Source organism: Orycteropus afer, unplaced genomic scaffold (assembly GCF_000298275.1).
Source record: "Orycteropus afer afer isolate SDZICR_OR568_19922 unplaced genomic scaffold, OryAfe1.0 scaffold00487, whole genome shotgun sequence".
NCBI lineage: Eukaryota > Metazoa > Chordata > Mammalia > Tubulidentata > Orycteropodidae > Orycteropus > Orycteropus afer.
The window spans coordinates 1,206,744-1,232,258 of record NW_006922074.1 but is presented as its reverse complement, the minus strand read 5'-3'; the positions used below and the strand labels follow the sequence as shown (position 1 = coordinate 1,232,258).

Here is a 25,515-nt window from a genome sequence, read left to right as displayed (position 1 = left end):
ACCCTGCTAAGGGATGGGAGACTGGATGGGGGTTCTCATCCCGAAGGTGGTAAGAATTGGACTGAGAAAGAGGGCAAGAGGCTGAGGTGTGGGAGAGAACCCAGTATGGGGGTCCTCCTTGCTCTGGGTAGTGGGTGATCCTCAAAGACCCCTCCCCTAGGAACTGCTGCACAATCAGGACCCAGGCCTCACTCATCCTGCCACTTATCATTACATGGCACCTCCTTGAAGTACCAGCCCAGACTTCAAAGAGACTATGGTTTAAACTTCCACACAAGTTCTCAGTATGTCCTCCCTATGGCCTCGGGTCTAGTCACTCCTATGCCAAGTGAGAAAGGCCTGGGCATCTTCCAACCAAACCAGTTGCCACTGAGTCCTCTGACTAATGGTGAACTCACGTGTGTCAGAGCAGAACTGCAGAGGCAAGAGGAAAGAGAGGCTGGCTATATATTTCTCTGCTCCTGCCCTTCTACGTCACCTCAGGCCTGCTGGGTCCCTCAGCTGAATGTCGGCTTCCCTCAAAGCCACCTTCTCCACACAACTCTTTCCTGGGACCCAGGAGCAGTTCCCTCCTCCATTCCGTCAGGCCCAGTATAGTAACAGCTGCCCCAGGCACCCCACCTCACCCCACCCACTGCCAGCTCTGGGGCACTGCTCTATCACCTGTGGGTTTCCTCAGCCCTGCCGTACACCACTATAACTAGTCTCTCTACTAAACTCTTCTCAATTACCCACATACCCAACTCACCTGATATATGCAAGGGCCTATATTGGTATTTGTATCAAAAAATCTGGAAGAATATACACTGAACTATGCAATAAAGTTGTCCCTTGGACGGAGGGGATGGAGGGATCTTTCATTTTTGGCTTTAGACAGTTGTGTAATATTTAGATTTTTACATTGAGAGTACATTTTTATAAGCAGAAGAAAAAGTTGGGAAAATGTGTTAAAATAATGAAGGGCTTCACTGTCGCCACTTGGACCCAAGGACAAATTTTCATTCTGAGGAGTCCCACTGGAGTGTTTCTGGAGAGCTCCCACCCTCCTGGCCCCAGCTGCTCCCAGACTCCCCTCCTACCTCAGGTGTGTAAACATAGGCCGCTTGGAAACCCCCAGAAATAAACGCTCTTGCAATGAAGAGTAGCATAGTGAGCACGTTTCTAGAGAGGGGAGAAAGCAGATGAGAGGTACTGTTTCTGTGAGCTTGTTTCAGCAAAGTCCTATCTGCCCATGGTATGGCAATTCCTTGAAAAGGTGTGTGATAGTTGAAGATGTGTCAACACCATTTTATGCTCTGTAAACTTTCACCCAAATTACAATTAAAAAAAAAAAAAATCAAAGGAAGCCAAAATATTTTTGCCACTCTTGATAGAGAGAGTCTATGACCAATAATGTTTTCATTTTGCAGTCCTTTAAAATAATTTATTATCAGGATGTGAGGTCTCTGTAAAAAGGACCAGATAATTGTTAAATAATGACATTAAAAAAAAAAAAACCCACCATTTTATCTAGCTTCCCATCACCAGGTATATATCCTAAAGAAGTGAGAGCCAGGACATGAATAGATATATGCACACCCATGTTCATCACAGCACTATTCACAATAGCAAAGAGATGGAAACAACCTAGGTGTCCATCAATGGAAGAAGGAATAACCAAACTGTGGTACATACACACAGTGGAATACTATGCAACCCTAAAGAATAATGTAGAATCTGCAAAACACCACATAATATGGAGGAAGCTGAGGACATTATGCTGAGTGAAATAAGTCAATTACAAAAGAACAAATATTGTATTAGTCCACTATTGTAAAAAGTGAAGGAAAGGTTTATACATGGAAGGGAACGTTCTTTGTTAGTTTACAGGGAGTGGACGGGAAGGAGGGGAAATTGCTAGATAGGGTTAAATATATGTATATATACATCTATTTATACATATACATATATGTATACATACATATATGTGTATATACATATATGTATACATATACATATATGTATATACGTATATGTACATATACATATATTTATACATATATGTATATGTATATACATATATATACACATATTTAACCCTATCTATATACATATATATGTATACATATACATATATATGTATATGTGTGTGTGTGTGTATATATATATACACACAAAAAAAATATTATTACTGGTTACTTACTGGTTACCAGGGGTAGGAGGGAGGGGGAATGGAGAAGTTGTGGAAGTTGTTATATTGGTGAATGTCTTAGTTTGTATGTTTTCACCACAATAAAAGTAAATTTATGGGAAAAAAAAGTCCTGTTTGTCCAGGTGTTGCACCCTAGAAATTGACAAAGGTTACTCCCCACCATACACTCACACAGGCACATGTGAATGCACACACACATTCCAGTGCCATCTCCAAAGTCCTGCTTTTATAAGTGTATCATTCACCAAAGCACCAGGCTGAGAAATAGTAACACTGAGCTGCCCAGGCCGGAGGTAAGGATGAAGAGAGGTGAGCCAAGCAACAGGAAGCTCTGATTGGAATTTGTGGGGCAGGAATGGAGCCAGGAGGCAGTTGAGCTAGGGAAAGCAAACTTCTATCCAGTACTTTTAGGATAATCCTCATCCCCAAACCCCCATCCCATCATTCCCATAGGTATCCCAGAGCACCAACATTTTAAGGTCTAGGCTATGTCTCCCGACCTCCCTCAGGCCAGGAACTGGCCCCTAGGTTCATGATCAGGTTTGGCCTGGAGCTCCTCACAGTTCAAGAGAAGCATGGACCACTTCCATGTTTTGAGGATCAAAAAATGGAGAAATCCCAAAACAGGGTCTATTTAAAACATTTCCATTGGACAAATTAACACTTTAACACACATATAAATTAAACATCTATAGGCCTGGTCTCATTAGGAGATGATGTCAGAACTTTAAATTTGATGTAGTTGGAGTAAGACCTGAACCAATGTGCCCTCCTGCCTGCACCTCCATCAGAGCCCTCGGAACTGAACATGATCTTGTGGTCCATTGGGAGGCAGCTGTGAGCCTCAGTTCTAGCAAGTGAGGAAGAGGGGAGACCCCTCAAATAACCCCAAGGAGGTATAACTAACACCCTGCAGGCCCAAAGAGCCACTGACCACAGCCTGAGAAATAAACCCTGTGGCCAGAGGGAGCTGGTTTACGACATACCTTCCCACACAGATAAACAGCAGGAGACTGCAGAAGAAGAAGATGGCAAAGCACAGGGCCATGGTCTTCTTGCGGCCGAGGCGGTCGATAATCCACAGAGTCACAAGAACACCTGGAAGGGGAGCAGGGGCAGTGTGGGAGGCAGTTTCTGAAGGGGCCCCCAATGACCACGCATCCCAGTCTTAACGACCTATGCAATTCCCTCCATGTGAATGGGTGCTGGACCTAGTGACTCACTTCTAGCGGCAAGAGTCTGGCCAAAGGGATGGGATGCCACTTCTGGGATGAGGTTATAAAAGATGTGACTTTTTCTTGCTGATGTCCCCACCTTGGTCTCTTCTCGTGTGCTTGCTCTGATAGAGGGGGCCCCCTGGCAAGGAACTGAGGGCAGCTTCTGGCCAAAGCTAGTAAGGAACTGAGGGCCCCTGTCCCACTACCCTCAAGGAACGTGAGCGAGCAAGCATGGAAGTGGATCTCGCCTCAGTCGAGCCTTCCCATGAGGCCACAGACCCTGGGCCAACGCCTCAAATGTAGCCTCATGGGAGATACTGAAGCAGAGGACTCAGGTAAGCCACTCTCCGATTCTGGACTCATAGAAAACTGTGAGATAACAAGTGTATTGCTTTATGCCACTGAATTTTGGGTTAACTTGCTATGCAGCAATGGAGATAACAAATTAATCACAGCCACCCAAGGAGTCTGAATAATAGCATTCACGGAATGCAGGTGAGATGCTTGAGTTGGCAGTCAGAAACAACCGGATTCTAAGGCTTCATCTCACCTCTAACTTGCTGTGTAGTCTCAGGCCAGTCCCTTGCCTTCTCTGAGCCTCAGTTTCTTCATATGTAAAATGGGAATAAGTTTAAAAAAAAAAAAACTCCCTACCTCAGTAGAGGCAGTTTAACATAGTGCTCAATAGTCTTAATCACAGTTAAAATGTAGCCTAAGCACTTTTACATCTATTATCTTGTATAATCTTTAAAACTATCCTTGAAGGTAAAAGCTATTAATAGTCTCATTTTAGATATTTACTCAATCAATAATGAAGTGACTACCACGTGCCAGGAGTTGTTCTAGAAGCATAGATGTGTCGGTGAACAAAGAAACAGCAAAACAATAACCACAGTAAGTAAGGAAAGAAGAACCTGAGTTTCAGAGAGGCAGAGGGAATTGCCTGAAGTCATGGAGCTGGTAAGCGGCAATGCTGAGTTTGAGTCTTGAGCCTTTCACTAAGGTACAGCGGAAGGGTTTTAGAAGACAGACAGACAGTGTAATCCAGGGTTGAAGACTCTGGGATGGGACCACTCTTTTTATTTCAGCTTTGCTGGCTGTAGGACCCTCAGTGTTATAGTTAAATTTCCCCAGAAGCAGACTCTGGGACAAGGACATAAGTACAAGGTGTTTCCTGGGGAGGCAATCGCAGGGAGTACCAGAAGGGGAGGTGGGGAAGTGAGACAGGGAAGGGAAGGGAACTGATAAAGGGTGCATGACTGGGCGATCTACCTCCATCGAGATACCACCTCAGAAACCCAAGGAGAGGTCATTGTGAGTCGAAGTCGACTCGATGGCAGTCAGTTAGAGGAGGCAAGTGAGGAGCCCTGCTGGGACAGTGGTTAAGCACTTGGCTGCTAACTGAAAGGTTGGCAGTTCGAACCCACCAGCTGCTCCACAGGAGAAAGATGTGGCAATCTGCTTTCATAAAGACGACAGCCTTGGAAACTCTATTGGGCAGTTCTCTGTAACACATGGACTCACTATGAGTCAGAATCAACTGGACACCAACAGGTTTCCAGGTATCTAGGCAGTTACCACTGCAGGCAAATGGAACTAAAGCCCACTGGAGACCTCTGGGAGACTGTGTAGAACACGCAGCCTAGAGTTTCCCCATCTGATGGTCAGGGATGCCAGGTACATATGCACCAATTCCTGTAGTCATTGGTGGAGGGATACTCCATTGCTTCCAAGAAAACTCTCAGAATAGGGATGTAGATCCTGGCATCTGGAAGTTACAGGAATGGCTTCTATTCTGGGCAAGTCAGTTCACCTTTCAGAGCCTCATTTTACAACATTTCAGTTGTAAGATGGGAATACTTATACTATCTCACAAGATTAAATCTGTAAAGAGTTTAGCACCATGCCTGATATGCAGTAAGTACTCAATAAATATGAGACGTTATTACTGTTATAATGATCATCATTCCATTTAGGAGAAGAGAGCTCAACATTTGCATTCCCTGATGGTTTGGATTTATCCACAGCCCACTGGCCTTTTCCAGTGTGACTGCTTTGGGAAGCAATCAATTCTCCATGGATCTCTTGTATTTCTGCACTAGCTGCCCTTTTGTTCAGACTATCATTTCAAGGATGTTTGTATAACAAAGAGCCTTGGAGGGGAGAATTAGATCTTCCTCTGGAGCAAAGGGCAGGTTTGTTAACTGTCCAATAAAAAAGAATGATGTTTCCCTCTGAGGCAAAACTTGGGCAGGTTTCTGGCACCCATTATAAAATATGTTAATTCTCCAAGCTTGGGCCTCCTCAGCTGTGTTGCCCTCCATTGCAGGTGTAGCACCCACTGGGCGCTTTCCTTCACCCCTGTGCACCTTGGGGGAGAGCGGGGCTGATGCCATACACTACTCATGCTGCTTGCTGGGCCATGAATGATAATGTCTTTGACCCAGGTGTCTCATGTCTTTGGCCAGCATGCATGCAGCTGGGTGGGTAAATGTGGTAACAGTCCTCAAGAGGGCTAAAATCGCAGCCCCTTCTCAGTTCTTGGAAACTGGTAGCTAAAGTTTAAGAAAAAAATCCTCTCCTCCCCTCGAAATGGGATTTGCTTCCAAGGAGCACCATGTCGAGCCACCAGCCCAGTAGTTCCACACTCTCAGGTTTCCCTGCCCCAGTTCCACCTCACACAGGTCCCTTACCTGGGAACTCAGAGAGAGTGGTCCACAGCAGGTCCATGTAATCATCCTCATTCAGATACTCACAGGCCAGGCTGCATTTGGCCTCTACCGTCTTCTTCTGGTTGGAGACTGGAGGGTGTGGGGTGGGTAGACAGAGAAAGAGCTACATACAAGGTCTCGAATAACACCTTTCTGCTCCCCACACTTCTTCTCTGGGTATAAGACAGCTGGGATTTCCATCTCTAGGTGTGGAAAGAGCCCAGGTCTGGAGTCAGATAGCCTCTGTTTTGAGTCCCAACCAGTAGTGCTACAACTTCATCTCTCTGAGCCTCGGTTTCCTCATAAAACTGGGCCTAATGAAACTATTGTGCAAGGTAGTTGAGACCATGAAAATAGTCTGTGTATGTGAATGTGCTTAGCTCATAATTAGCAGACAGACTCTAGGGGGGCCCCATGATCCTTGCTGTTATGGACTGAACTGTATCTCGCAAAGAGATACGTTGAAGTCCTAACCCCTGAACCTGCTAATGTGACCCTTTGTGGACATAAAGCTTTTCTTTTGTTACATTAATGATGTCAAACCAGAGTAGAGCGGGGTGATCCTAAACCCAATTGCATCTCAGTGGTGTTTTATAAGGGGGAGTACAGACACAGAGATGAAGATACATGGGGGGAGACATCATGTGACAATCATCTACAAGTCAAGGAATATCAAGAAACACCCGTGGCCACGGAAGGTGAAAGAGACAGGGATTTTCCCAGAGAGCAGACAGGGAGAGGGGAGACTGGAGCCCTCTCGACATCCTGAATTTGGACGTCCAGCCTCCAAGACTGTGAGGACAATAAATTCCTCTTCTTGAAAGCCACTCCCACGTGGAATTTTTGTCACAGCAGCACTAGGGAGCTAAGACACCCACCTCCTGGCATTCACACCCTTGTGTGATTTCTCTCCCCTTGATTGTGGGTGGACCTGGTGACCTGCTTCTAACCAATAAAATACAGCATAGGTGATGGGTGATTATGTGAATGCAAACCTGCTACATAAGATTGGAATGTACATCCTGCTAGGACTGTGTCTCACTGTGTCCCTTGATGACTAGGAGGAGGCAAAGGGCCATGCCGGTGGCCACATGGCAATGAACCAAGGATGTCCTCCAGGAACTGAGAGCAGCCATCAGTCAACAACAGCAAGAACCTGGGGCTTCCAGTCCTACAACCACAAGGAATTTCATACTTCCAGAGACCATATGTGTGGGACAGTGTATTATTCCCCAGTCCTGGCTGAGTCTTTGATTGCAGCCTAGCAGAGGATTCAACTAAGCTGTGCTAGACTGCTGTGCTAGACTGCTGACCCACAGAAACTGAGACAATAAATGTGTGTTGTTTTGAGAAATGGAGTTTTTAACTCTTATGAAATTCACATTTCTGGGTTTTATGAAGGCTGAAATGACCCACCAAAACTATCTCCCTGAGATTTTGAAACATCTTGAGAAAACTGGTTTCTTAAAAGTCACCTTTAAGTAACTATCTATTATAGTCAGTTTTGACAAGCAGCAATTCCAAAGGTCAGTCTAGAAGCTATGATTTAAGGTCAACCAGTAATTATTTTAATTGTTTTTTAAGAAAATGCTGCATGACTACAAATGGTTTTATCAACTCTGTTCTGGCCCTGTTTCCATGGCAATGTATAATTACCAGCAATAAGAGGGAACATAAGCATCTGTAAAAGATCTTTCTTCTTGGGACATTTTTGGCACAGTGGTTAAGGCATTCAGCTGCTAACCCAAAGGTCAGCAGTTCAAACCCACCAGCCACTCTGCAGAAGAAAGATGAGGTAGTCTGCTTCCGTGAAGATTTACAGCTTTAGAAAGCCTATGGAGTAGTTGTTCTCTGTCCTCTAGGGTTGCTACAAGTTGGAACCAACTCGATGGCAGTAGGTTTAGATTTTTGGCTTTTTAGTTGGAAATGTTGCCCTAATTTGCAAATCATATTATTAAATAAACTTCCATCAATTTCTTTTATTGGCTTAACATGATTTTTGTTTTTCCAATTTGTAGTAATATTGTTATGTGTAAGAGGTAACCAGTGCATGCTCATTACTGTTGATCTCCATCACCTCTCACCCTTTATTGAAACTGAATCAAGTGGCATCTGGTGGCTGAAGAGGGAATGGCAGTAAGAGTCTCACTCCTGGATGAATGAATAGTGAAGGATGAACTCCACATTGCTGTATTACAGATTTTTCTTTACCCCTAAAACATAGGGCTGACCTTTTGATGATAGAGGGGTAACATCTGCCTAAGTCAGTCATTTAACAGATGAGATTTTGAAAGGGTGAGTGTACCCCAAAACCGCACCTCCCACAGCTTTCCCATCTCAGATGGTGGCACCTCCTTGCTTCCAGTTAGTTAAGTAAAAAGCCCTGAAGGCATTCTTGACTCCTCTCTGCATTCTACTCCATAATCAATCTATCAGCAAATCCTGTTGGCTCAACCTTCAAAATCTTTAGAGTAGGAAGGGATGCTTTTCAGCATTCCCACTGCTACCACCCTGGCCTAAGCATCCTCATCTCTCTCCTGGATTACTGCAATAGCTCCCAGCTACTCTACTGTTTCTATACTTGCACCCATTCCTGTCACAGTCTATTTCCAAAACTGCAGCCAGAGGGGTCCTCTTCAAACCTCAGTCAGATATAGATATAGATATAGATGTAGATGTAGATGTAGATTTAGATGTAGATGTAGATGTAGAGACAGAGATAGAGATAGATAGATATATATATTCATTCAAAATGCTGAAAGAAAAGAACTGTTCACCAGAAATCTGGTAAAACTATTACAAGAATGAGGGCAAATTAAATCATTCTCAGGTAAACAAAAGTTGAGAGAGTTTGTGCTTACTAGACCTGCCTCACAAGAAATGTAATGAGAGATCTTCAGGGAGAACTGAAAGAATAGGAACTGGAAGACTACTGATGTAGGAAAGAAGGAACAAATCTCTGATAAGTGTAATATCACAGGCAAGTGTAAGGGTGAGTTTTAACGTATTTTTGGTTTGTAACTCTAGCACTTATGTCCTACATGATTCAAAAAGACAAATGCATACGATGGTAATTATAAATTTATGTCATCGGGTGCATAATGTATACAGACTGGTGATTGCAGAACTGTAAGATAAGAAATTTCTGTCATTTAAAAAACCTAAGTCAGATCATATTACCCTCTGCTTGCAACTCTGATGACCTCCCATGCCAGAGTAAAGGTCAAAGTCCTGAAAAAGCCTCCAGGCCCTCAATGATCTGGTGCCCATCATGCCTTTGATCTAGACTTTTACTTCTCTTGCTCCCTCTGCTCTTGCCACAATGTCTCCTGGCTGTTCTTTCCACAAGTGATGCACATTCTTGTCTCAGGACCTTTGCACTGGCCACTTGTACTTTCTGTATTTCAGTTCTTATGTCCTATGAGTAACTGCCTTACCTCCTTCAAGTCTTTCTTTAAACATCACTTTCTCATTGAATCCTCCCTACCTAAAGCTCCACCTGCCCACCGCCCCTGATTCTGCCTTACACTCCTAACCTTTGCCTCCTTACCCTGTTCTGTGGTTTTTCTTTGTCAGGAAGTGCTGTGAAAGACTTTGAAATGGGCAAAAATGTCCTGTCTCGTGCACCCGTGAAGGACCCCTGGTGGTACAACAACCATTGTTAGCATTTAGCTGCTACCTGAAAGGTTAGTGGTTTGAATCTACCCAATGGTTCTCTCAGAGCAAGATCTAGCAATCTGCTTCTGTAGAGATGACAGTCTAGGAAACCCTATGGGGCGGTCCTAACAACAACAGTGCACACTTGTGGCTTATGTCTGCCTGTCATTGTCTTTCAGTATTTTGTTGTGAGCCTGGTGGTACAGTGGATAAGCACTCTTGCTAACTGAAAGGTCAGCAGTTCAAACCCAGCAGCCGCTCTGTGGGAGAAAGATGAGGGAGTCTGTTTCTGTGAAGATTCACAGCTTTGGAAACCCTGTGGGGCAGTTCTACTCTGTCCTATAGGGTCACTAGGAGTTGAATTGACTCCATGGCTGTGGCTAGGTGCCGTCAGGTCAATTTTCAACTTGTGGTGACCCATGTGACAGAACAGAACTATCCCACAGGGTTGTTAGGCTTTGATCTTTACAAGAGCAGACCATCAGGTCCTCCTCCCCTGGAGCACTAGGTGGGTTTGAACCACCAACCTTTCGGTTAGCAGCTGAATGCTTAACCACTGCACCATCCAGTTCCTCTGAGCTATTTTACAGTGGCAAATTAAAGAATTCTGATAGTTATGCAAATGATTCTTGCCCATAGAAATACAACTGGTGTCTGGTGGTGAGGAGGTTTGCGATACTCACTGCTGCAAATGTCTCCTGCTTGAAAAATCTCTGTAGTGAGCAAAACTAATCCATAATAAGAAAACGCATTGGAAAACCTGCCAGGAAGTAAGCAAGAAAGGTCAGGAAATGAATGAATGTAGAAACGCAAGTCCTCTTTTCTCATCCCCTAAGCCACTCCTCGGAAGGAAGACGGGGCAATCTACTTCCCTAGAGACACTGCCTCAGAAACCCAAGGAGGGGTCGCTATGAGTCGGGTCCGACACGACGGCACATAACAACAACAACAACAACAAGGAGGGACTTGTATGTCCAGTATTGGGGATGAGTCTTTGGCCCCAGGCCATACTGGGCCTATGGAGGCCTTACTGGGGCTCTTGAAGTGAGTGAGGAGGAAGGAGGTTGTAGGATATTGCTGTGGCCTGTCAAGTCACAATTCTGACTCATACAACAGGTAGAACTGCTATAATCTTTATGGAAGCAGACTGCCCCATCTTCCTCCCGTGGAGCAGCTGGTGGGTTCAAACTATCAACCTTTGGGTTAGCAAATGACTGCTTAACCACTGCACCACCAGGGCCGCTTCCCATAAAGATGACAGCCTAGGAAACCCACTGGAGCAGTTCTACTCTGTCCTATTGGGTCACTATGAGTTGGGATCAACTTGATGGCACATCTTTAAGGGCATCTTTTATTTATGACCTGCAATTTAGGTTTTCCCTTTAAAATACAGATAGGAAATTTCCTTTAAAAATAGACTTGACTGCATAAAATGTGCATTAAATTGAAGAAAGAGATTTTTTTAAATAACAGGTGATACCTAGATAAGGCAGGAAAATGATGCCCAGACAAATTAATTTTGCAAACAAATAAAAGATGCAAGTGTTCTCTGAGCTTCACACTACAACAAAACCCAGAACAGGGCAGCATAGAAAGGGGTAAAAGTGAGCAACAAACAGCTCTTACCATATAAACCACAGCAACAAAGTTGTCCACCTGAACTGAGGCGTGAAAAGGTCCCTTATCTTGCCTCTGTCTTCCTGTTTCAAGACAAAGACACACTGTTTACTCTGCTCACTGCAGAAGCAAGGTACAGCTGACCAGTGGCCTGAGACCAGGGGCACCCACTGCTGAGAGGGAGGTTTCTCATGGGTAGGGCAAGTGGGGCCCCAGGACCCAGCACTCAAATCCACAGCACTGTAACTGGGGAACCTGACTCCTGAAGGATGGAGCCGATGTCCGCACATGCGCGTGCACACACACACATACACCTGCTCTGTATTTGGAGCTAGGAAGCAGACCCCTCCAGCCTGAACCCCTCTGGCTTCAGCTCAGGGAGCAAAAACCAGTCTGGGGGTATCCAACCATCTCACACACAAAGCTGGCTTTAAGTCAAGGTGCTGGAAATCAATTCACCAGTTTGCTAAAAGACTGAGTAACTAAACAACCCACTGACAAATTTTCAGGATTTACTTATTCACCAAAGAATCCTGGTGGTGCAACAGCCAAGCACCCAGCTACTAACCAAAAGGTTGGTGGTTCAAACCCACACAACAACTCCACTGGAGAAAGACCTGGCAATGTGCTTCTGTAAAGATTACAGCCTAGAAAACCCTACGGGGCAGTTCAAGTCTGTCACATGGGTTGGAATCGACTCAATGGCACTTAACGACAATTTATTTAACAATCATTGCTTTACAATGTTCTTTAAAAAATATACTTAGTAAATATGAACATCTTATTCTTAGATATATTTAAGGAACATATTTTCTCAGCCGCATTTTGAGGAATGCTGGCTTACTTAAACACAAAGGGATCCCTGGTGGCACAGCAGTTAAAGAGCTCAGCTGCTAACCAGAGGTCGGCAACCCACCAGTTGCACCAGGGGAGAAAGATGTGGCAGTCTGCTTTTGTAAAGACTCACAGCCTGGAAGAGCCAATTTCCTGACTTAATTTGCCAAATGTATCATTTTACCAAAAACATGTTTTAAGGAATATTCTTTCTGAATATATTTAGCAAATACAAACATAATATTTCTATTATATATTGAAAACCTGGCGTGATGCAAACAATTACATGCTCAGCTTCCAGCCAAAAGGTGGGGGGGGGGGGCTTGGTTCAAGTCCACCCAGAAGAAAAGCTTGATGACATATTTCTGAAAAATCAGCCATTGAAAACCCTATGGAGCACAGTTCTGCCCCTGGGGTCACCATGAGTTGGAGTCTACTTGAAAGTAATGGGTTTATAAATTTATAAATATCAAAATTGCTCTAAATGTTAATACATCTAATCATCAATCAACACCAATGGAAGCAGCAGTCAAGACATCAGATGATGTATTGCACTGGGTAATCCCTGAGGGCAGGGACTACAGCCTAGAACCTATACCCCTTCTTCCAGCACACAAACATATTCACTCACAGATGCACTTGCACACACACACATGAACACGCACACCTTTTTACAATGGTGGATCCCCTGATCATGTTGCAAGGGGAGCAATCCCCCATCCATTAATAGTGTGTGGACTGGTCCTCTAGATCGGAATGCTTTTAATGTAGTTTTATTTCATAGCCTCGGCCGATCAGTCACATGTGCCATTCAAAAGGTGCTGAAAAGTGAAGCCAAAGTAGTCAGTGCCCGTAGGAGTAGTTCCAGGGTTGATTAGGGGACGTGACATTTCTCTAACCATGGGCTAGGTTCTCCAGGTGGGGCTTTTAGGACTTGGCGGTGGGCACACACAGATTAGAATGTCCAAATTCCTTATGCAGGTCCTGGCCAACTGCTTCCCACCCATCGCAGGTATATACACACACAGATGCACATGCCTCACCCTGTGTGCATACGCTTACCCATGCACATGCTCACACACCCTACCCCATGTACACATACTCACCCATGTGTGTGCTCACTCATGCCCTATGCCACGTACACATGCTCACCTATATGTGTGCTCATAGATGTGCACTCCCCATCCCATGTATACATGTTAACCCACATGTGTGCCCACAGACACATATGCTACCCACACATGTATGCTTACAGACATGCACACCCTACTCCATGTACACATGATTATCTGAATGCATGTGAACACATATGCCCCACCCTATGTGCACATGGTCATTCACATGTGTGCTCACAGATATACACACACATTCCATGTACCCACATGTATGCTCAGACACACATACTTCATCCCATGTGCACAAACTCACCCACCTGTGTGCTCACAGACACAGACCCGTCACACGTGCACATGCTCACCACATATATGCTCATGGACATGCACACCCCATCTCATGTGCACACACTCACCTATGCATGTGCTCACAAACAGATGTGCCTCACCCCGTGTGCATGTGTTCACTTACATGCACAGACATGCACGACGAGTCGGTCCCAGCACTGACCTGTCTGGAGATGATGAGCTTCCCCAGTGGCATGGGGGCTCCATTTTCTGTTGCTATCCTCTTCAAGGTCGTGATGGCCTTTTCCTGGTTCCCAGACAGCACATCATACCTTGCACTCTCCGGCAGCCACTGTGATGACAGGAGACCCGGGGGTGCCCGGTGAGGGCAGAACAGAACACGGACTCACAGCCACACACTAATATCTGTGTGTGGAGTTGTAAAGACTGAGGACTCTGGAACCAGAAGCTTGGCTTCAAATTCTGTCTCTACCATCTATTTTAAGGAGCTCTAGTGGCATAGTGCCTAAGGCATTTGACTGCTAACCAGAAGACTGGCAATTTAAACCCACCAGCTGCTCCATAGAAGGAAAATGGAGCAATCTACTTCCGTAAAGATTTAGCACCTTGGAAACCCAATCGGAGTCTCTATGAGTCAGAATCAACTCAATGGCAGTGGGTACCATCTATTGTACTGGTTGTGCGACCTTGAACAATTACTTGACCTCTCTATGCCTCATTGCCTCATGTATAAAATGAGGGTAATAATAGATTCTACATCTTAGGATTGCTGAGAAGATTAAATGAGATAATTCAGGCAAAATGCTTAGCACAGTGTCTGGCAGGAGTTAGATGGTAGCTAATACAGTTATCACTGTTGTTATTGCTGGTACCTGTAGTCACTTTCAGAGTCCCAGGAAGGCAATTCAGTTAAGATGCCCACTATTACCAGAAGTTTCATCCTCTTCTCTCAGGAAACTATCCTCTACCTGTGCATCTTACATCACCTTGCAAATTCAGCCCAAGAAATCAGACCTAATAGAGTCCCCACCCTAAGTGACAAGAAAGATACATTTCTGTAAAAACAAAGCAATAGCAGTCTGTGAAACAGCAGACTTAGTGAAGCAGAGAGACAGCATAAGACTCAGCGTCAGAAGATCTGGTTCAAATTATAGTTCTGGCTCTTATTTTCTGTGCATCCTTGGGCAAGTCAATTCATCTCTCTGGTCCTCCATTTCCTCATCAGTCAAACAGAGATGGAGCATAGATTGTGAATGCCCACCAAAATTCTTGCTTCCCTTCCATAGAGTTGTCTTGGGAAATGGCTGCTCACGGAAGGACTACATTTCCCAGCCCACCTTGCAGCTAGGTGAGGTCATGTGATTTGCTTTCACCAATGGCATACAAGCAGACTATTCCTGGCTAAGGTACTTAAGAGTTAATATGCTATCTTCACCTGCCCTTCCCCAGTCTGTTGTCTGCATGCAGAAGATTCCAAACACTAGAAGATGGCTGGCTGAGTCACAAGCTGGAAGGAACCTGGGACAATAATTACACCTGTCAACCAACAACACCCATCTGCACTATTAGATGAGTGAGAAATAAACTCCTATTGTGTTATGTAACTGAATTTATGCACTTTATTTGTTACAGCAGCTGGTGTCATCCTGATTAACATAGGGCTAATCATAGAAGGTTGGGCAATCCTACTTCCGTAGTGATACTGCCTCAGAAACCCAAGGAGGGGTCGCTATGAGTCGGGGCCGACTCGACGGCAAACAACAACAACAACAACAACAACAACAATCATAGTTCTACCTCATAAGATGATTGAGAGGCATACATATGATAATGCATGCACGAAGCCTGCCACATAGTTAGGCTCAGCAACCTATTGTCATTACCAGGAATTATTGTAGTATTGACCACAGAGAAGACCCATCCACTTACAGGCTTATTTTGGTTATAAAGTATTTTCGATATGTGGTGTACACATGAAATGATAAATGTGTGAAGTGATATTGTTAGAGGATATGTTTTGTGTAGAGCTAAGTTGGAGAGATTATTTGAGCTCCTGGAACGAGCCATACCTGAAGTCTGATATTTAAGAAAGGGCCTATTCCTCTCTTTGTTACAGACAATTTAAATTGGATTTCAGTCACCTGCAATGTAAGAATCCCAACTAATTAAATACAGTCACCTCCAGTGTAGATCACGCAGTGGTACAGCTCCATCCCCTGCTATCTCCCTAGAGAGCATCCCAGCAGTGTCAGTCTGGAGGGAATACAACACCCAAAACTGGGCCTACCCAGGCCCTGATCCCTTGTCTCATCTCCTGACTTAAAAGAATCTTAGACAGTGGCTTTGGTGCCTCTTTTACCCCTTCCATACCATGGAAGGGGAAGCAAGAGTGTTGGTGGAACCAAAAGATGGTGAAGAGCAGAGGGCCAGGTAGCAAACACTGAGATCTCTTAAAGGATACCTACAAAACAGAGGATGGCAAAGAGGAAGAGCGGAACAGCAGAGAGGATGAGCAGCCAACGCCAACCCAGGGTGGGCATCACGAATACGGCCAAGATCACCTCAAACACGGTCCCAATGGCCCAGAAGACCTGGCACGGGAAAACTGGGGTCAGTGGCAGGGCAGCACAAGTGAACATAGTTACACACTTACAGGATCATTGAAAACAAGGGCATCTGAATGCTCACCCATTGGGTCACTGGGATCAGCAAGGTCAGAATGGCTACCACTTCCTGTGGCCTATATGGTTAGACTATACCTGCCATGTTGCCCATCTCCTTGGGATACCATTCACACTCTATAATATTTGCATGATGCCACCCTATGGTTGTGCAATGTGGCAGCTCTGGTTAAGGAGATTAATATGATCGATACTGTATGAAGCCCATATGGTAGTGGACACATGGGTTTTTGTCTGCTGACATACATCTCCTTCACCCAACATGCCCAGTACTCTTCATCAGAATTGCCTCTTCCCTGAAAACCTATTTGCCTCTCTGGAGTCATTTGCCACATTTTTTCCCACCTTGCTCTCTGTGTGGACAGCATCTACAGGTTCCCTTGTCCTCTGGCTTCCCGTTGGGTCCAGAAAATAGGGAGCTCTATAGGAGATGAGAGGAGCTCTGGTAGCGTAGTGCCTAAGGCACTTGACTGCTAACTAGAAGGCTGGCAATTCAAACCCACCAGCCACTCTTCGGAAGGAAGGTTGGGCAATCTACTTCCATAGGGATACTGCCTTGGAAACCCAAGGAGGGGTCGCTATGAGTCTGACTCAATGGCACATAACAACAACAACAACAACAACAACAACAACGTAGGAGATGGGAGGGAGGGAGGAAGGAGCTTCAGGTTGGGGAACTTATTCCCCTGGCTTCCTCCCTGCAGATTGGTCATAGGCTCTCTCCACCTATAAGCTGAAGGTCATAGCTCCTGTTATGTGGCCCTCCCCATAGGACTCTCTCTTGGGCTTCAAATTTCCCCCTCCTTTTGCCCCTCACTTTGGAGCCCTGGGCAGTGCAAACAGTTTAAGTGCTCAGCTGCTAAATGAAGTAACCAGCTGGATGTAGTTATTCCCCATGAGGAGACTGCTAAATGGAAAGTTGGAGGTTCAAGTCTACCCAGGGGAACCGTGGAAGAAAAGCCTAGTGATCTAATTCTGGTCATTAAAGATAGTTCTACTCTGACATGCACGGCAACACCGTGAGTGAGAAATGACTCTGAAGCAACTGGCTTTTGTTTGTGTTTGGCCCCTTCAAGCCTAGGGTAGTTAACACCCTTTATTAAATCTCCCTCAAACCATCCAAGTTTGAGCATGCTCTTTTCTGTGGAGCATTTTACTATATATCTCCAGTCCATTGCAGAACTTGGTCCTCCAGCTTCTTCCTCACTTCCGGGGGCCTTCAAATCCCCTTTTGATTAAACCAACCACCCTAAATCTCCTTTTGATTAAATTAACCACCGTCTGATTTTGTGGCTGAGAACCAAGAGTGACAGTCAAAATGTCAACCAACTGGTACAGCAAGGACACTGACCCATCAGAATAATAGAAGCCAGCCAGAGTGTGGGAGTCTAAGAACCGCCCACAGTCATTGTGCCAGGAGTTAACTCTTTTGTTGCTGGATCACGGGGAGTTCTAGGGGTTCCTAAGAGGGACAGTGTGTCGAGAAACAAGGGCAGTCAGGGTTTGTGACCTGTTGGCAGTGATGCATTTTAATATTTACAATAACTGATCCACCCAGCTGACTGTGAGCCTTAATTGGCTCAAGCGTGGATGCAATCAAGATAGTTAACTTGGGTCTGTGGGTTAATGTAATCAAGATTTTCAGTGTGGTCACAGTGGTTGTTACTGTGGACATGAGTGTTGTTCTTAGGTGCCACCGAGTCGGTTCTGACCCACAGGGATCCAATGTACAACAGAACCAAACGCTGCCCAGTCCTGCACCATCCTCACAACAGTTGTTATGTTTGAGCCCATTATTGCAGCCACTGTGTCAATCCATCCCGATGAGGGTTTTTATACTCTCCTTCTATTTTACCAAGCATCGCCTAGCAATTAAAGCATTCTCCCCTGCTTGGGGAAGGGCCCTTGCGGTGAGATCTTTCAGAGCCTGCTTGGAAAATGGATCCCACGATCCAGGCAGAAGGAGTGTTGAAGGAAGGACTCTAGGCCACAGGGGGGCAGTGGTGGTTCAGTGGTAGAATTCTTGCCTTCCATGTGGGGAACCTGGGTTCACTTCCCAACCAATTCAACCCCTGTACAGCCACGGCTGGTAGCGTAGTGGCTAAGGCACTTGACTGCTAACCAGAAGGCTGGTGGTTCAAACCCACCAGCCACTCCTCGGAAGGAAGATGGGGCAATCTACCTCAGTAGTGATACTGCCTTGGAAACCCAAGGAGGGGTCACTATGAGTTGGGGCTGACTCGATGGCACATAACAACAACAACAACAACAGCACTGGTCCATCAGTGGAAGCCTGCGTGTTGCTATGATGCTGACCAGATGTCAGCAGAGTTCCAGACTGAGATGGACTAGGAAGAAAGGGCTGGTGATCTACTTCAGAAAATCAGCCAGTGAGAACTCTATGGATCACAGTGGTCTGGTCCCCAACCTATTGTGGGGATGGCAGGACTGGGCCACATTTTGTTCCATTAGGCGTAGAGTCACTGTAAGTAGGGAGCTGACTTGATGGCAGCTAACAACACAGGGCACAGTGGCAGCCAAGAACAGAGCTGTGACAAAGACAAAGGCCAGTCTGGGTGAGAACAGGGATGAGGATTGGTGATGTGGACATAGGCAGGAGTTTGGTCCATTCAGCTATACGGGTCAGCACCAACTCTTAGATAAAAGCCATTTCCAATTCAAGAAGCATGTACCACACATCTGCCTCCATTCTTTAAAGGGAGATGGTAGATGTCTTTGTCAATTAAAAAAAAATGTGTTCATATTGCAAAACCGCCATGTCAGCATCGACTACCTGATTGTGGCAGCTACGTTGTAAGCCAGCTTGTTCTGTTACAGCAGCACAAAGAACGCTGACCCATTGAAGTCGGTGTGCACTGACTCTGCTCTATTCTCCTTAGCTCCCTGAGAGTCACCTTACACTTGACACTCTCGTGTCAGAGACTCAGCATTCTCTAGAGACCCAGGGCCCTCCTTCTTACCTCAATCAGCAAAATGCATTTCGCTCTGGCTTTCATGGGAAGGAACTCAGCGTATAGTGTCACCCTGGGAAGCAAAGAGATAGAAAGGGCATTGAGGAAAAGGCTGAATGGAAGGATGGTTACCATCTGCTGAATCTCTAGACCACCATTCCTCCCAGTGTGGTCTGTGGACCACTTACATAAGAATTTCCTGGGATGAGGGCCAAATATGCAGATCTCCAGGCCCCAGTCAGATTCCCACGGGTGGGGCCCTGGAATCTGCATTTTTAACTAACTCCCCAAATGAGTCTCATATGCAAATCTTGGGGGAAATACAGTGATTGGATTATGACTGACTTCCATCTAGAAAGTTCCCCAGGCTTTCCCTTTCCTTCATGTCCTTAGGAATCTTGAAGAGTAGAGATTTTTGATTCTGTATGACACCCCTCACCCTAAGTCTACCTGATGTTTCCTTGTCTCAAGACTTGGGTTATGTGTTCTTGGCAGGAATATCACAGAAATGATGCTGAGTTCCTTGGGGGCATGTGATACCATCCCTCCCATGGCCGGCAACTGTGATCTTCATCCCCTGATCACGTTGGCATCTGACAGATTTCTCCCCCTGAGGTTAACATTTTTCCATTTTTGATAAATAAGTATTTTGTGGGGGAAACATTCAGAGATTATCCCAATATCCTGTTCCCCCTAGAACTTCTCACTTCCAGTTTTAGCACCCACTGACTAGTTCTGTCCAAAGCAACCACCACTAGGATGGTAACCAAATGATATTTTTTATTTCCATTATCCCTTCTATATTTTTTAGCTAACATTGTACCGTAAGGAAGAACTTCCCCTTCTCATATTTACTATTCAGTATGGACTTGGAGATTTCTATTTTATTCAATAAATTGTGATTCATCTTCAGCAAAGGGCCCAAATCCATTAAATGTGGAAGAGATAGTCTCTCAAACAAATGATGCCGGCAAAACCAGATAACCATTTGCAAAAAAATGACATAGGATCTATATCTCACGCCATATACAAAAACTAACTCAAGATGAATCAAAACCTAAACATAAAGCCTTAAATTATAAAGATCATCAAAGAAAAAATGGAGGCAAATTTAGGAGCCCTGATACATGGCATAAATGCACTATCAAATATAACTAAATATACACAAAGAGCAGAAGACAAACTAGATGACTAGGTCCCCCTAAAAATTAAACACTTATGCTCATCAAAAGGATTCACCAAAATAGAATTCTTTAAAAAGAGAATTCATAAGAAGAGAACCTACACACTGGGAAAATTTTTCTTTTGCAACAGCATATTGGACAAGGGACTAATCTCTAAGATTTATACAAAACTTTAACACCTCAACAACAAAGACAAATAATCCAATTTAAAAATGGGCAGAGGACATGAACAGACACTTCACCAAAGAAGATATTCAGGTGGCCAACAAACAAAGAAAGAAATGCTTGTAATCATTAGCCATGAGAGAGATGCAAATCAAAACAACAATGAGACACCATCTCACCCCAGCATTAAGAGCAAAGTTCAAAACAACAGAAAATAACAACTACTGGTGAGGGTGTAGAGCTCTGATGGTGTAGTGCCTAAGGCATTTGACTGCTACCCAGAAGGGTGGCAGTTCAAACCCACCAGCTGCTCCATGGAAGGAAGACTGGGCAGTCTACTTCTGTAAAGATTTACTGCCTCAGAAACCCAAAGGGGGTCACTATGGGTCAGAATCAACTCAATAGCAATGAGTTAGGTTTTTGTGGTTTTTTTTTGGCAAGGGTGTGGAGAGACTGAAACTTTCATATACTGCTGGTAGGACTGTACAATGGTGCAACCTCCATGGAAAACAGTATAGTGCTCCCTTTGAAAATTGAAAATAGAATATCATTTGACCCAGCAATCTTTCTCCTAGGTATATATCTTTAAGAAATGAGAACTGGAACACAAATAGATATGTGCACACCCCTGTTCATCGCAGCACTATTCACACTAGCAAAAAGATGTAAACAACCTAAGTGCGCCTCAACAGATTACTGGATAAACAAACTGTGGTACATACACACAATGGAATAGTATGCAATGTCAAGAAATAACAGTGGCATAACACCTCATAACATGATGAACCTGGAGGACATTATGTTGAGTGAAATTAGGCAATCACAAAAGGACAAATATCATATGAGTCCACTACTGTAGAAAGTCAAGGAAAGGCTTACACAGAGAATGAAACCTTCTTTGATGGTTACCATGGGTGGAGGGGAAGGGAAGGTCAATCACTTACTAAATGATAGAGACAGATTAAACTTGGGTGAAGGGAGAAGCAATAGGCAGTAATGGGGGGGGGGGGTCAGCACAAAATGATCCAGGCAAAGGAAGACACTAGGAGGAGGACAAGAGTTCACAGCAACAGAGGTAAATACTAGTCCATACACAATCATGCAAAATAGCAATCTATGAGCGGATACATAGATATGCAAGCTTAACAGCTGTGAGAAGGTGAACGGGACTGCACCTATGAATGTATACGGGTTTGACAGAGGATATTTCTACACATGTATCTGTACGTGCTGCACATATATCCATGAATATAGTAGAGCATCCAGGGGGCACAGTTGTGAAAACTTCTTAGCCAGACTCAAACACCTTGAAGGGATGAGTTGCTGGGCCTAGGGGCTCAGGACCATGGTCTCAGGGGACATCAAGGTCAGTTGGCACAACACAGCCCACAAAGGAAATGTTCTACATCCTACCTTGGTGAGTAACTACTGGGATCTTAAATGCTTGTGAGTGGCCGTCTAAGGTGCAACTATTGGTCTCTCCTCATTTGGAGCAAAGAGTGAAGAAAATCAAAGATGTGTGGAAAAAATTATTCCAGAGGACTAATGGACCACGCGAACCTCAGTCTCCACAACCCTGAGACCAGAAGAAATAATTGGTGCCTGGCTACCACCATTGACCACTCTGCAAGGGATCACAATAGAAGATCTCAGATAGAGTGGGAGAAAAATGTGGAACAAAACTCAAAATCACAAAAAAAGAATAGGCTTACTAGTCTGATAGAGACTGGTGGGACTCCCAAGACTATGGCCTTTAGTCCCCCTTCAAGCATGAAACTAAACTTGCCCCCATGGGTCAACTTTCAGCCAAACGACAGACAGGTCTATAAGGTGAACAGTAGCACCAGGGAGGTCGCACTCCTTAGACCAACCAACTATAGCAAATTGAAAGGGCAGCATTTGCCCAGAGACAAAGTTCAGAAGGCAGGAAGGAGCAGGAACAAGGATGAAGGGAAGTGGGGATCACAGGGAGGAAGTGGAATGACTGCTGTTACGTTGTAAGGATTGCAGCCAAGGTCATGACACAAAATGTAAATAAAGTATTGAATGGAAAACTAAGTTGCTTTATAAGCTTTCTCCAAAATCTCAATAGAAAGTTAAAAAAAAAAAAAAGGTTATCATGGATAACTTCTTTGAAATGTTTATTCCATTTTCCAAATGGTATGCTTATATTTCTTTTAAAAATAAATATTAATACACAATAAGAAGCATGTTTACCTTTATCCCACTAAACTAAGGTGAAATACTAACTGAGCAATAAAATGCAGTAGAATGTTCTGGGGCCAAATCTACTCTTCTTTTTTAAGTGTCCCTATAGCATGTGGCAGGAGCTCTGGTGACATAGAGCCTAAGGCATCTGACTGCTAACCAGAAGGCTGGCGGTTCAAACCCACCAGCCACTCCTCGGAAGGAAGACGGGGCAATCTACTTCTGTAGTGATACTGCCTTGGCAACCAAGGTGGGGGGTCACTATGAGTCGGGTCTGACTCGATGGCACATAACAGCAACAACAGCATAGCATGTGGCATAGTGCCTAAGGCACTCGACTGCTAACCAGAAGGCTGGCGGTTCAAACTCACCAGCTCCTCCTGGGAAGGAAGGTTGGGCAATCTACTTCCATAGTGATACTACCTCGGAAACCCAAAGAGGGGTCACTATGAGTCGGATCCAACTAGATGGCAATGTGTTGTTGTTGTTGTTGTTTTAAATACTATGTAGTGTTTATTCTTTTCCTTCTTTTTTCTTTTTTGACTTAATTATAGAAATAGTACATGAATGTATTATCATTGTAAACAGTACCTTAAACCAAAACCAAACTCACTGCCATCAAGTAATTGCTGACTCATAGTGAATCTCATTGGGTTTCTGAGGCTCTAAATCTTTCTGGAAGTAGATCGCCCAGTCTTCCTTCCATAGAGCAGCTGGTGAGTTTGAACTGCTGACCTTCTAGTTAGCAGTCAAGTCCTTTATCCACTATTCCACCAGAGCTCTTAAACAATACCTTAGCAATGTGCAAATATATGTATGATCCTTCTTCATTTCTATAACTCCTACTCCCATTCCCCTTCTCCAAAGCTACAGTGACCAGCAGTTTGCTTTGCAACCTTCCAGTCCCTTTTCTATGTATTTAAATAAGTAAGTAAATAGATTGACAATTGAGTAAACACATTTAGGCTATCTGATTGGTTGGATGATCATTGATTTCTCTTTGTTCCTTTCCTATCTCTGTCTCCCATCCTCCCTCTCTCTTTCTCTCCCTTCTTTCTCACGACACCCATAGCAGATGCTGCCAGTGTTCCACCCACACAGATGTCACCATTCTTACCACATCAATGCACGCCAGCCCAATGGCCAGTTGCCAGAACTTGCAACTCTTTGCCCAAAGGCTTTGTCTGGTCACCAATGCTTACTTTCCCACCTGTGTGGCAGGCTGGAAGTGCCAAAGGATTAAAAGTTCCCAGGAACAGGCCTCAACAAATGACAGTTCCCTCGTCTCTGAGGTCAGACAATTTAGAGACATGCAAAGTCTCCCAGAGCAAACTACTTGCTCTTGAATCTTTGTGTTAGGATCTGTTTCCAATAAGACAGTTTGGAAATCTTTCCATATTAATACACACAGATCTACCACATTTTTAAAAAACAGGTGCATAGTCTACCTCATTGTGGCTGTATCATTTTTTATGCACCCACCCCCTATTGATTAAGCAGGAGCTCTGGTGTTATAGTGGTTAAGGCACTTGGCTTCTAACCAAAAGGTCAGCAGTTCGAACCCACCAGCCTCTCTACAGGTGAAAGATGAGGCAGGCAGGCAGCTTACATAAAGATGTTGTCGCTGTTGTTGTTGTTATGTGCCATTGAGTCATCTCCAACTCAATAGCAACCCCTCCTTGGGTTTCCAAGGTGGTATCACTAAGGAAGTAGATTGCCCAACCTTCCTTCCTAGCAGTGGCCGGTGGGTTTGAACCGCCAGGCTTCTGGTTAGCAGTCAAATGCCTTAGGCACTACACCACCAGAGCTCCCAAACACATAAATATGTACAGTCTTGGAAAAACCCACGAGGGAGTTCAGCTCTGTCCTATAGAATCGCTAAGAGTCAGAATCAACTCAAGGGCCAGTGGTTTTTGTTGATTGATATTTAACTTGTTTTCATTTTCTGGAGTCCCTTCATGGTGCAAATGGTTACCAAGCTCAGCTGCTGACTAAGAGGCTGAGGTTTGAGTCCACGCAGAGGTCCTCAGAAGAAAGGCCTGGCAATCTCCTTTCAAAAAACTAGCCACTGAAACCTGACGGAGCACACGCATATTGACATAGGAGTCGACTTGAAGGCCGTGGTGTCTTTCAGTGGCTTTTGTTTGCAATCTATGCCACAAGAAACATCTTTTCCTATAATTGCCATGTCCTATACACAGCCATCATGTAGAGCAGGTCATTATTAAAATGAACTGCTTGATTGTCATCCAGAGTATTGTGATTATTGCAATCACACTGAAGAAGGAAAGAAGGAGCAATGACCTCAGAAATGCCAAGAAGCAACTGATGCTGGCGTAAATAAATTCCCACTGCCGAGAACAGCACTTGGCAATTAGAGACTTGGTACTGGGATCATGTGTTTGGGAAGAAGTGACCTGTCACCTCTATGTGGCATTTTTGCTTGGTCTTTGGAGGAGCCAGCAATGCCAAGGGCAGGTTGTGAGAAAGCTTGCTCTAGAGGCAAAGCTGAAGCACTTTCTGAAGCACGTTTCAAGGCACAGCAGGTGGGCAGCTGTCAATAAGAGCCGGAGCTCTGGTGGCATAGTGCCTAAGGCACTTGACTGCTAACCAGAAGGTTGGCAGTTCAAACCCACCAGCCACTCCTTGGAAGGAAG

General features: G+C 44.6%; 1 protein-coding gene across 1 annotated transcript in view; it reads right to left on the bottom strand.

The window, feature by feature from the left end:
* Window positions 1-25,515, bottom strand: part of LOC103209211 (SV2 related protein) — a 106,027-nt gene that overhangs the window by 3,214 nt on the left and 77,298 nt on the right. The window contains exons 7-14 of the mRNA XM_007955001.1: window positions 19,311-19,374; window positions 16,114-16,239; window positions 13,851-13,979; window positions 11,403-11,476; window positions 10,460-10,536; window positions 6,102-6,209; window positions 3,178-3,289; window positions 1,080-1,161 (exon numbers count right to left, since the gene is read on the bottom strand). Coding sequence (XP_007953192.1) covers window positions 1,080-1,161; window positions 3,178-3,289; window positions 6,102-6,209; window positions 10,460-10,536; window positions 11,403-11,476; window positions 13,851-13,979; window positions 16,114-16,239; window positions 19,311-19,374 — 772 coding nt within the window. The remainder of the gene's footprint in view (window positions 1-1,079; window positions 1,162-3,177; window positions 3,290-6,101; window positions 6,210-10,459; window positions 10,537-11,402; window positions 11,477-13,850; window positions 13,980-16,113; window positions 16,240-19,310; window positions 19,375-25,515) is intronic.